The sequence below is a fragment of the Leptodactylus fuscus genome, chromosome 3, assembly GCF_031893055.1.
Source record: "Leptodactylus fuscus isolate aLepFus1 chromosome 3, aLepFus1.hap2, whole genome shotgun sequence".
NCBI classification, from domain to species: Eukaryota; Metazoa; Chordata; class Amphibia; order Anura; family Leptodactylidae; genus Leptodactylus; species Leptodactylus fuscus.
Window position 1 is genome coordinate 127,194,387 of NC_134267.1, and position 13,937 is coordinate 127,208,323.

General features: G+C 41.8%; 1 protein-coding gene across 4 annotated transcripts in view; it reads right to left on the bottom strand.

Annotated features, from left to right (window-relative positions):
* Window positions 1-13,937, bottom strand: part of MYO6 (myosin VI) — a 227,019-nt gene that overhangs the window by 84,353 nt on the left and 128,729 nt on the right. For all 4 annotated transcript variants that reach the window (XM_075268294.1, XM_075268293.1, XM_075268292.1 and 1 more), the window contains exons 18-20: window positions 13,532-13,702; window positions 9,842-9,880; window positions 7,314-7,407 (exon numbers count right to left, since the gene is read on the bottom strand). In XM_075268294.1, the coding sequence (XP_075124395.1) occupies window positions 7,314-7,407; window positions 9,842-9,880; window positions 13,532-13,702 (304 nt within the window). The remainder of the gene's footprint in view (window positions 1-7,313; window positions 7,408-9,841; window positions 9,881-13,531; window positions 13,703-13,937) is intronic.

Genomic DNA, 13,937 nt, shown 5'->3' on the forward strand with positions numbered 1-13,937 from the left:
AGATGATAGGCTCCCTTTAACAGAAGATTAAAGTGTTGGCCAGGAATATCTGTGAATGGCCATAAATATCTGATCGGTGGGGGCCTTTCCATGGGTCAGCTGTTCATGGCCACTCTTGAAGCACCATACTAGACACACCATGGAGTCGGAAGCAGTTGGCTCTATGCCCTGTACATTGACCAAGTTTCAGTACTGTAGTTCAGCTGCCATTGACTTCACCCCTATAAGACAGTTATCTTCTGTCTGAAGGATAAGATATAATCTTCTTCCGCCATGTTTTTTTGCTTTTCTGACGGAAGAAATAGTTATGCATACAGGACTTTTTCTTGTTACAAAAGTAAACACACAAGTAAACATCCATCTTGTTGTTTTCAATTGAGTCAATGGGAACGGAACCAGAGTCCATAACTCTGCTACAGTTATCCGATGCCAGTCACGGATATTAACAACAGTAACTCTAAAGACCATATTCAGTTTACTTATTGCCATTTGTATTGATAGTTCAGCACCTTTAATGTAAAAGCCAAATGCAGTTACTGTTCATTGGAGGACAAGTTACATGGTTTCATCCTAAATGGGAAGTTAGTAGAACTAGATACAGCATTTTGTGCAGGATGTCGTTCTAGCCAGATCTAGCTGCTACTGCAATATAGTAGGCTGGATAGGCTGCCATTGCTTCAGGTTGTCTCACACGTGACTGCTGGCTGAGAGTGAAGCAAGGACTTTCACATCTGTCAATCTTGGCAGTCTAACAGGTGCCTAGGAGGACTACATGACATCTTAGTTTGCAGTGCCATTCCAACAGTGATGTCTATATGTTCCTTATGCAGCTTCTGCTGTAACAGAACTATTTTTATACACTATTTAGTCGATATACAAATCCATTTTTTTTTCACTGAAAGAGCAAGAAGTATATAATTTTGGATTTGTTCCCCATCTCTCACAGGCACAGATACATAATCAATAAGTCAGGTGCTTGGCTAACAGGGATGACTGCCGCAGTAGCAGATTCTCCTTTGCTTGCTTACATATGCTTTTTGAAAAGTTAAGATTCCAAAGATGTCACAGAAAGTTCTTTGCTGCGAGCAAAAACCATCTACCGGGAGACATGACAGCATACTTCAACAATTTACAAGTGATTATAAATCTATAAGTCTCTTTCTCACTGCCGCAGCAGGTGTCTTAATATTGCTTATGTCCAATGTCATGTCTAATGTCAGTCTAATGCAGCAGTCTCCGAACTGTACCTCTCATGTGCAAAACTAGAACTCCCATCATGCCCTGGAAGTTTGTGGCTGTGAAGGCATGCGGTAAATGATAGTTTCCAGAGTCAGACAGATTGCAGATCACTGGCCTTGTGTCCAGTTACTATGAACATTACTGGCCAGATGATATAGCGAACATCAGGGTTCCTATAGCTGACAGTTATCAAGTAGATTTACAGTCTAGAGCAGCAGAATGCAGGTCTGATGTCAGCGAGGTGTGGGCAGGTTGTAGACCCCGGCAAGAAGGCAAGCAGGGACTATGTGAAAGTTGTTGCAAGAAGTGCATAGTAAGTATTTGCCAAAGAAGAAGCTATTGTTCACACAGGGAGAGACTTTCATGAAAAAGCTGACATTTGTAAGGACCAGAAAATAGAAGCAGTTCTTTCATTTTTTTATGTATAATAAATACATATAATATATGATTATGAGCCCCATATAGGGATCACAATGTACTTTTTTTTCTCCCTATCAGTATGTCTTTGTAGAATGGGAGGAAATCTACGCGAACACAAGCAGGGCCGCCATCAGGAATTTTGGGGCCCCATACAGCCTAAGTGTCTGCCCCCCCCCCCCCATTTTAAAACTACCTTATTTTGCGTCATAAAAATTATGTATTACATTTCCCTTTATTTAGCAGTAAAATCTGCTACGTGTGAAGGCCCCTATAGAGAGCCAACACCATTTATAAGAGCCCTCCTAATAAATCCTCAGGGCTTATTCACATTGCGTTTTTGGCCTCCCTTGCCGGGATACGTTGGTAACCAGTCAGAATCAGCTGTCAACTTATCCCTGCACGAAGAACTGGCCATTAAAAAAAAAGGGGGGCCTGCAGTTCTCCGTGCAGGGATAAGTGGGGAGCTGATTGTGACTGGTTACCAACGTATCCCGGCAAGGGAGGCCAAAAACGCAATGTGAACACTCCTTTAAAGTGAAAGTCCCACCCCCAAACAGGCTGCTATGCTAGTAGCATAAGCCTACATCATTATTATTCTCCAGCTAAAAACGTGTATATTATATATTATTGCCCCAGTTCCCTCTCCGCAGTGCCGAACAACCGATGTCCCAACAATCCCACCACCCCCGTCCACCCTCTAACATCTTTCCATTGCCCCCTGTACCCATACCTCCCAACTTTTGAAGAACCAAAAGAGGGACAAAATGTGCGGCGCGCTTTGCGCGCCGTGGGAACTTTGGCCCCACCCACTGTTATGTTGACTCCACCCACTCATTAATTTTTCATGTGCCCGCACACTGTATAATCCTCCTACAGTCACCCGTAAATTATATGTCCCCCCCTCCGTCTCTCCCCCAGCTTCATATACACCCTTCATCTGCCCCCAGATAATTGTCCCCTCCATTTCTGCCCACAGATTCATGTCCCACATCTCTGCCCCCAGATTCATGTCCCCCCATCTCTGCCCCCAGATTAATGTCCCCTCCATCTCTGCCCCAGATTCATGTCCCCTCCATCTCTGCCCCCAGATTCATGTCCCCTCCATCTCTGCCCCCAGTGTCATGCTGTACCCCCCCTTCATCTGCCCACAGTTTCATGTCCCCCCATCTCTGCCCCCAGATTCATGTCCCCACATCTTTGCCCCCAGATTCATGTCCCCTCTATCTCTGCCCCCAGATTCATGTCCCTCCATCTCTGCCCCCAGATTCATGTCCCTCCATCTCTGCCCCCCGTGTCATGCCCTCCTCTCCATCTCTGCCCCCAGATTCATGTCCCTCCATCTCTGCTCCCAGTGTCATGCCGTCCTCTCCTTCATCTGCCCCCAGTTTTACGTTCCACATTACACTTACCTTCTCCTTCGTTCCCCCGCTGCTCTCTGCACGCCTCTCTCTCTTACTGGCGCACAGTTGTAGACGCGATGTGACGTCATCACATCGCGTCTACACTGCCGGGTAGCCGGCGGCAGCGGCGAAGTGAGGAGCTGACACAGGTCAGCTCCTCGCTTCAGCCGCATATGTGTCAGCGAGAGAGGCGGCGAAGCGAGGAGCTGACACAGGTCAGCTCCTCGCTTCAGCCGCTGAGCCGCATATGTGTCAGCGAGAGAGGCGCGCAGCGGCGAAGCGAGGAGCTGACCTGTGTCAGCTCCTTGCTTCAGCCGCGTATGTGTTCAACTCAGATCTGCGTCCTCTGGACGCAGATCTGAGTTGAAACAAACAGAACATACAATGACTGCTGCCAGCGCCAGGGGGCCCGGGCCCCCCCAATTTTTAAATTTGGCCGGGCCCCTGACGCCAGTAGCAGTAGTACTGGCCTATTGGCGGCCCTGAACACAAGGAGAACACACAAACTCCTTGCAGATGTTGTTCCTGGCGAGATTCGAACCCAGAACTCCAGTGCTGCAAGGCTGCAGTGCTAACTACTGAGCCACCATGTTGCACTGAAAATAGAAGCAGTTCTTAAGAGCACTGAAAATGATTCTAGAAGTACTGGTATAACTGAACTGAGGTGCACACCCAGAAAGGGAACTTAATGTAAACCTGTCACATAAACATACAGTCCAATTTTAAGAAAGCAGGTTATAGAACAGGAGGAGCTGTGCAGATCGAGATATATATATATATATATATATATTTTTTTTTTTTTTTTTTTTTATGGGAAAAATATTTGCTCTTCCTCTGCTGAGAAGTCGAGGAGGTGGTCCAATCTCTGTATTCACAACCATAACGGGAAGGCTGTCAGTAACTAATAGGACTGTCTCCATTAACTTCGAAACATACAAAGAGTAGAAGCTTGAATAGATAAAAGGCAAGGTACACTGACTCTTTCTATAGAATCCTATATATAGATCTGTTCAGCTACTCCTGCTCTATAACCAGTATTCTACTGTATCCTAACAGGTCCCTTTTAAAACCAAGGATATTTTATGTGGCCTTGGTTGCATTAAGTTATATAGTACTAGTGTTGAAGCTAAAGGACTGGCAAAACACTAACAATGTACAGCTGTGTATTGCTGAATTCCACCTTTCATTACAATTGCTACACGTCAAATACAATATTCTGGAAACGTTGTGGGGAGTTGTCTATTGAGATCCCATCCACTTCCATAGACTGAGTATAGAATGGGTAGCCACCCAAGAGGAGCAGGTAGGTAACAGCGCTACTACTGTCCATGAGCCACTATGTGCGTTGCAGCTGTGGAGGAAGATAAAGCAAAGCAAATATCTACCTTAAACTAGAACACGTTATGTCATAAAAATGTTATGCTGTGAGTCCTGCAGGAGTAGTAGAGAGTCAGCCTTACAGTTGGGAAGAGCCTAAAGGACAACATGTTGCTTACATTTGTCAAGCATCTGCTGACACCAGAACGACAGGAGCCATAACTGGAAACCCAGTGTTTTAATCAAATCCTCAGCTCTCTGTATGGTACATGGATATGGAGCGGACCTGTATACTGCGATATACAAAAATCTACAAGAGATCCTGAGACTGGAACAACACTCTTAATACATAAGTGAATAAATGAGAATTTTTCTGACTTTATGTAGCTTTCTGATGCATAAAACTGCAATAAACAATAAAAGCTAAAATACCTATTTGCATTCTACTGTAACTAAGTACAATTCAGACTGGAATGGAAAGTGACATTAAACAGAAAAGTTCTGAGATTAAGGATGGTCTCCTTGATCAAACTAGCAACTAGAAATCATGAAAATATATCAGCGAAAAACTGTATTTTCATTAAAGCAACTCAGAGTCTAATGAGTGAATATGATCGGAACACCAAAAGAATACTCCTGGTAAGCTTAAAATTGTGAAAATCAACAGAAATGACTTTGCTATGAAGCTCTAATTCAAATGCAGGTGAACGGCATGGAAATAAATTGCCTGGGGCTCAAGTATTATTTCTTTTGATGTCATCCCCTCATCTGCAGCTTAACTAAACTGAAACAAATCCTGTAGAGGGAATGTGACAGTGAGGCAAAGTCTATGTACAGTGACTGCAATGCCAAGCAGCTTTCCTTAGGAAAAGATATTATTTCATTCTGCAGCAAAACACAGCACGTTAAAAAGAATGTTAACCATGAATCAATTCACTCAGTACCACCATAGGGAGGCAATGAAACTAATCACATCCTGTACATAGCCACCCTTCACAGCAAAACCTAAAGCAACATGAAACATATTTAGGACTATGCCAAACAAGCGCTAAAGGATGCCATCCGAGAACATAAAAGACAACAGGAGTTAAAGAAATCAACGCGAAAAATAAAAATAATATAGGAAAAGATTTAACTTTTTACAAGTATATGACCTTTCTCCAGGGTTTTAGACACTGTTCCCAGAAATCTCATTACATGGAAAAGAACGGTAAGGGGTAATGCTGTGGGCTCCTTTGTTTGGGGATTAGTGAGAGTCATGGCTCAACCACCCCCTACTATGCCATTTTAAAGAAATGTGAAACCATAGTTAATATGAATCGGACATCAGGTTTGACTTCCAAAACCTCTACACACGAGCTAGAAATATATTTCAGAACACACACATATCAAGACAAAAGTCCTGCAATCTTGGAAGAACCCCTCCCATCCAGGCCGGGGTTTAATTTTCCTCTGGTATCTTTAGATATGAAATCTTGAAGCGCTATGCATCAGGTATCCTGCTGCCCTAATACTTTACTTGTTTTCTAGACACTATTATGTTCCATTTCCAGGAGATTTCAATAGCTCACATTTACTAATACTTAGTCTGCAAATGATGCTGATTTATCATAGAGACTAATACAAATAAACCATTTGTTTCTGCCGCCTGAAGCAGACGTCAGAAAGCCGCCCCCCCCCCACACACACACACACACGAGGAGGGGGCGAAGCGGAGGGGGCGGAGCCGCCGGGGCCGAGCGGAGCGAGCGTCTTAACAGGCAGAGAGCAGACATGGAGAGGACCTGCTCTCTGCCTGAGTGTGAGGGGCGGCCGCTGGAGCAGCACTGCTCCAGTGGCCTCCCCAATCCACCACTCAGTGACGTTGACCCTAAGCCAGTCCAGGACAGCTTGTCCTGGGCTGGCTTAGGTCAGCAAAAATGCCGCCCTCCCCGGGGCCCTGGCATAGCGCCGCCTGAATCGGTCGCTTCAGGTCGCCTCATGGGAGGTGCGGCACTGCTGGGGACTCTTTGGACTTTCTAGTCTAAATATACATTTACTGTATTAGTTGGTTTATATTAGCTTACTATGTGGCAGAATCCTAAACCAAAAATTTTGCACAATTTTTGGAAACCACTGTTATATGTTTATCCAAAGCATTTTTCATCTAAGTCACACCACATGTGAAAATGGCCTAAAACTAGATGTAACATTGTGCGTTTAAAATGCTCCTATTTTAAGTCAGAGTTAAAGGGGTTGTCCATCTCAAGAATCCTATCTATACTGGTAACTTATGTAAACTGAAGACTTTTCCTAAATATATTGCTTTAGAAATACTGCTTTGCTTGCCTGCTATAACCACGGACTTTTAAGATAAGTGACATCACTCACTCTGCTCTTTTTGGCAGGGTAATCAGCTCAGCTAATTGCAGTTTGCTTATTCAGCCGAGGCTGTTATCTCTCTATGTAAACTTACAGATAACACAGAGTCCTTTCTGTACAAGCATATACATATTATCTGATCTGCATATGTTTTGTGATACTGCAGTGTCCCATTCAGAGGGGAAGGGGGGGGGATACACAAAGTGAGAAGAGGAGACGGCAGGCAACTTCTGAAACAGGGAAAACCCCTTTAATGAGAGACAACCACAGCAAATTACGACAAATATATTCACAGACATAATATCATTAAAGCACAATGGCGAATAGATTTCACACAACTTGTTATACACTATTGTTATTACTTGGATATTCTGTGTACATGTACAGAAACTCACTTTATGCTCCTCAGTGTTCCCATAGGACTTTCACTATTGCATTAATAATATGCAGAACTACATGTATATATACCTCATGAGTTTCTAAGTATTTTAGATTTATGCATTTTACTACTGTTTGTTTCTTTGACAAAGAAGAAAAAAAATCCTTAAGACAAAAGAGAATGAGAAGAGTCATTACCTGAGCACTGAAGCTGAGACAGAATTTGTGCTCCCTCAAACTGATGACTTGTCATTTTTAAATTAGGCTTGATACAACGGATGAAACTGGAACCCTGTGGGAAATCCAGAAAATGACAATGTACCAGTATTCTTATACAGATTATTCTACGACTTCATCAAGCAATAAACTAAGAAAGAAGTGGTTCAGCACACGGGAAAGACACATTATAGTATTATTAACAAATCACTAAAACGAACAAAAAAAGGCCTAAACAACAGAAGATTGTTTCAGCTTTCTTTTCATCTGCCATTCACTGATAATGATCTAAAAAGTTCCAGTAGAAGTAAAACACAAGACCAACGTGCAGTGCTTTTTTAATGCATGCAAGTAATACAGAGTGAATGGACGTCCTTCAAGTTCTAATGTCTTTATTGATCATCCTTACTTGGCAAAATGTTACCAAGGTTTGTAGGCAATATATGTCCTTGGGCAGAGAAGAAAATGTCACTTCAATTTTCTGTATTATACAACTCAAAAACTTTTCTCTAAAGTCTTTGGGAGAGTGAAAAAAAGCTCTGTTTCTGCAAAACTTAATTTAAGAAAATCCTCTGTAGAGAACATGGAAAAAGCATTAAAGCCGGGATGTTTTGTATTTAGTAAGTGGGATTTATTAAACGTTGATGAAAGTTTTTAAGTAACGCTGTTGCGAAATAGTAATCTCTATGATGCCAGTATGCTGCTAGCTACAATGTGACTTACGTTTCACGATTTCAAGTGTGTATAGAGTACACAATGTGCCATGTGGTAGAAAGAAGCTGGTAGCCATTCAGAGATCTCCTACATCTCTGTACATGACAATACATTGGTGTTGTGCTGAAGGGAAATGCTGACATTAGCTTATGCTTGGTTCAGAAAGAGACATTTTAAGTAGCTCAGCCCATGTATATTAAAGGGGTTGTCCAGAACTTTCACTTTTTTTTTTTCAAAAGCTTAGAATGGTTTAAAATAGGACACACCGAGTAATACTCCCTTACCAATCCCCCACCTGACATATGTGACTTGGACTCTAGCAATCAAGTCTCTAAATGGACATGTAACCATTCACATGCTGCTGCTATGACCTCAGTGATGTCCACTGTTGCCTGTGAGGAACGCCCATCCTGACAGTACTGTCCATAGCGCAGACGCTAAGCGGTGAGGATCGCCCCCCTCCTGATAGTACTCATCCATAGACTAGTACTGGGGTGGGCGGGCGGGCATTCCTCACAGCTCAGAGTCATGGCTGGGCGGTAAGGAACGCCCCCTCACAGTATAGCACTATGGACAGTACTGTCAGGAGGGGTGTCGGAAACGCCCTTCTGACACTGAAGAGCTATACATAACGGCACCGATAGTTCTTTACCTGAGCACATAACGGGAAAGCCAACAGTGCCCTGAATTCAGTGCACTGTCAGCTTTCTAACTGTATATAAAACCACATGTGCCCGAGGGCATGAAAGGTCCTCTTTAAACAAAAAAGAACAGCTACCCAAAATATATAAACACACAAGTCAATACATTAATATTAAGTAGAAGAATCTACTAATACATATCTTTGAGTCGCCCTAGATTATTACTAAAAGAGACTCCATCTCAATTGGCAGTACATATGACTTAAGAAACCATGCTGCATAAACTGCGTTCAATATGACAATACACAACAGAAACCACAAAAGTGCCATAATAAGTCTATGGGGTCTATTGGGCAGCGGTGGGATCTGCCATCTGTTTGATCAGCCAGAACATTTAGATTTCTATTATAAAAAGAAACCACAAGTATAATGTAAACTCAGCAATATCCAGTCTTTTCCATCAGGTGGCCAAACGTGACAACCAATATTCCACATAAGGGAATTTACTCCTAAAACGCCAATCAGCCTATTTTTAGTGCGACTCGTTCTCTACCCCGCACTGTTATATACCTGGGCACGTTGCACTTTAAGGAGTCTGATGTGACTATTCTTATAGGAGTTGTAATGGCAATAAACGCTAAGTGTTACATGTACAAAAGTATAAAGAGACATTTTTAATTCTAGAGGGGAACTTATTTGCTAGCTCTGATACTGAAACACTTCTCCATCTTTACTACACGGTAAAAAGTCAAAGAGGAATATGTCTGCAGCTCTCCACTGCATGTCACTACTAAGACTGATGGTCACAGTATACTGCACAGCATAGGTATTCTTTAGAATAACATGTGCAGCTGGAGCTTGAGGGCTTGCGTCTTTATCTTCTTCCATTTTGTGCTTCCATTGGGTATGAGACATACTTTAAGCTTATCCGGTATAGCTGCTTATCAGAGTTACTAGTGTATTCATAGAGACACATTGCTGGCAGATTATCAGGCTTCTAAAGACATTATCAAACCATGTTAGCAGGTCACAGTGACACTTGGCAGGTGGAAATGTGGCTGTATGCAAGAAAATTCAGGATTTAACCAGTGCACTGACAGATACGGTCATATCCTCTTAGTATTTATGAAACTGAAAATATTGTCATCTTCCTACCGTGCTTCGAAGTTTTTCAAGTAGCAGATTCAACTGGGTCTATTAAAAAAAAAAAAAAAAAAAAAAGACAAAATATTAGATGCAATGCTCTGGAGTAGAAGCCTCTTACACTATACACGCATGCTGCATGGTGACGACTTGCATGCATTCACAGTCTGCAGTGAATAATTTTTACATGGCATAAAAACATATGGTGAGCGGTCAAAACAGAAGATTACGGAAGCTGGTCATAAACAAATGGTGATGCGGAATGCAGGTTGTACTACTCACTATTTAAGGGCTGAATAGTGGAACATACAACTATGCTCTGAAAAGAAAGCATAGAATCACTACACAAAAGAAGACACAGATAGGAATATTTGCAACAATGAAACCCAGAACTTTGTAGGAAACGCCTCTGGCCTGTGGAAATGAGGACATTGCAGTACCACAGCGCGCCAGTGAATTCATGGCTGAGAAGCAATTAGGATTCATCATACTGAAGAGTAAATGGAGCCTGAATGCATCTGCACAGCTTATACTATGAGTACTGCGCCAAAAAATTGGCCATTCACATAATGGCAGAGATGCAGCAACCTTCATAGATCAGAGTTACAGAGGAAGTATTGCTCCCAAGTAATACCCAAAAGATATAATTTACCAATACATTTATCTTACTAGTAGTACTAGCAAAATATCATGTGCTGCATCACTCCACTAGAAGTTGTACTGGTGAATCTTGCACTCATGGTACATGAATATAATGCTAGGTCTACAAAACTGCTAGAACATAGGATCTTTATACAATAAGAGCCATAGAGGAGAGGGAGAAAAAGATGTTACTGTACACAAAATGGCAGAATTTTCACGGTTGCATGCTGTAAATACGCAGGATGCCAAATCATATTAAAGACTTATCTTAGACAATTATCACTTATCTTAGACAATAATCACATATCCACAGGATATACCATAAAAATGTCCAACAGATCTGTATCACTTGACACCAGAATTCTGCTCCTCCTGGTGTTCCCGGCTGCCAGGTTACTCACATGCTCTGATGCCCTGCTCTAGGTCTCTCCCACTGATATTCACATGGTCATTTGGTTCCTAGCTCTGTGTTTCGAGCAAAGGCATTCCTGCCTTGCATTCTTATGACTATCCAAACTTATCCCCAGTTTGTAACGTGACCTTATTTGTAATGCTACCTGACCTGTGTGCTGACAAGTATCCATGTTTGACTCTGGCTTGTTACCTGACCTAAAAACCTTTGCTTCCTGTCCTAACTTGTTGCCTGGATTTAAGGTTATAAACATACTGCGCCAGCCTAGGCCTCAGCCCATACACAGAGTCAGCGGTCATCTACACTAGAACTAGTTCTTAAAGAGGTTGTCCCATCACAAGGATCCTATCTATACTGCTAGTTTATGTGGATTTAAGACTTTTCCTAAATGCATTGCTTTATCAAAACTGCTTTGTTTGGCCGCTATCTTAATTTATTCACTTCATTGTTTACACTCCGTTTCTATGGCCCTTGGGATAATCTGTTCATTTGTCAAGTGATGTAGCTGCCTGCTCTTGGGGGGGGGAGGGGCTGGGAGCAGCTCTGAGCTGTTTGTGTCTTTTAAAGTAGCGGAGCTTCTCCAAGAGCTCCAGGATTTCTGAGCTCTTATCAGTCGGTTTAATTGAATTTGGCTGATAAGGGCTGAGATAGTGAGTCTGTTACCTCTGTATGTAATGCAAACTGTCTCAAATCCAGCTCTGCTACATTAGCTTCATACTGTGGTAATTCATTTACAACCAATCCCATGCAAGTGAAACCCCGCCCACCTATGTGCCGAGAAAAGCAAGAAGTGAAGAGAGCACAACAGCCTGCAGGTTAGTGAACAAGCGTCATGGGAATACCCCTTTAATCTAGTGACCTTGTGGTTTACGGCAGATACCTCTATAGGGGTCAACAGGTAAAAACCAAAAGGCCACTTAGAGAACGCCCTCAGAAGTAGAGCCCAAAGCCAAACCAGTTAGGCGACAGTAGGTCCACACCCACTGTACTTCACATACAACATGTTTCCAGATATTGTGGCAGTTTCTGTTCACACAACAGTTTGCATGCAAAATTCAGAGCACAATACACACATATTCAACAGAGAAATCTATGTAAAAAACATTTCCCATTGATTTTAAAAGGTATGGGCCATGTAGATTATACTGTACAGATTTTTTCAGTACAAATTTGATATCCATTTTAATATCAAACTGCCATTCTGTGACTGAAGTTTTCTACAAGCCATTAAAGTCGGCCACTGAATGAGGTTTGCAAATGACTAGGGAGACATAGGCTAAGATTCAGGCTTATCCGCACAAGCAGATGTATTGTGTAATATGTAAGTAGATGGAGCCTCACAGGTTACACAGAGAAACTTTCTGTTTGCAGCTTTCTTCTCCCCAATCCATCCTGTTGTTTTTCTCAATGGTAAAGTACCTACTTTGGAACCAGATCTTCTAAAAATGTTGTAAATACAAAGCATAGTAAAAAAAAAAACAAGATGGGTGGAGCATTAAAGCACAAATGGCCAGAATAATGCTGACTGTGCTCATAATAAGGAGAGCCCCTAAACCATGTAAGACTCGGTTGTAATGGAACAGGTTCAGCATACAGTATGAAAGGAAGATGACAACCAGTAATAATAAAGGTGGGCAAAAGAAAAAAACATTATGAGCACTACTGGGTCTAAGGACCCAGACAAATCTGGATAACCAGGAGAAACACACAATATAAATACAACAAAAGTGATTGTACTCATTGTATTCACTCATGCTGTAATAATTTATGAAATTATAAACTGGTGCAAAGTAAGAGAAGAGTTTGTGAAGGTAACACATTAGATAGGCATTTTAAACAAGGATCTAACAAGTTCAAACCACTAAACTGACCTTAAACATTATACTGTATTATCTGTAAGCTCATCAGGCAAGATTTCCATATTGACTACTTAATAACACCCATCATCTAGCCCTGATTATTGAGACTACCTCTAAGACAGACAAAGGGCATATCCATATTACACCTTTGACCAGAGAGGTAGAAACAACAAAGGATGTGGTTCCTGCAAAAAGATATTTGTAGAAACAAAGACACATGCATGTAATAAAAGTTATATTTTTTTCTTAAAGAGCACCTACCACCACCAATGCAGGATCCAACTCTTTGCATAGTTGGAATTTCTTCTCTTGCTCTCACTGTTCCCAAGCAATAAGTGCTGTTAGTTTTGGTGCTTTAGGCTCTATGCTGTTGGATGGGTGGTAGCAGGCAGGTATAGGCAAGTGATGTGATTCTGAGCCCTGACACTGTCCACCTCTGACTGGAGCTCAGTATCATGCCTATTCGCCTGCTCCTGTCAGACACTGTCCACCTGATGGTACAGAGCCTAAATAGCATATTATGTGCCAAAATTAACTGCATTGATTGCTCGGGAATAGTGGAGACTAGAGAAATGCCAACTGTGACGGAATCAGTGGAACAGCAGCTACTGAGAGATTCTAAGAGCTGGAGTTGAAGGAGGTGGTGAAAGGTCCTCTTTGATTTATGCAGTTACAACCCTATTGCCTAGAAAAGAGAATATATTACAGCTACATTCAGCATCACAGAATTATAGGAACACAATTATTATTTGCTCTTAAAAAAAAAAAACCTCAGGCAATATAATATACCTTGAACTTGTTCCCCACACTGATGAAACTGAGTTTTCCTGTCTTTTGCTTGGAATCCTTGTGATTATTGGCGGATTCAAAGAGTTCCCGTACAAATTTATCTTTGGACTCGCATATGAGGGACTCCAGTGACATGTGCAAGGCATCATTATTCTTCTCCACAAATTGTGTCTGCGGGGAAATTAAAACATATTTATACAAGTGACCTTTCACCTTTAATTCAATTCAAGATGCTGGAAGATTCCATCAAAAGTGTATATAAATGACCTATATCATACATAACGCCTTTGGCAAAGGGGTGCTGCATACTTTTACAAAGCACAGTAATTCTCTGTACAATAAATAGCCTTGTTACTGCTAACAGATTCGAAGACAGAAATCTGTTGTCTATAAGTGATTTTCTTTA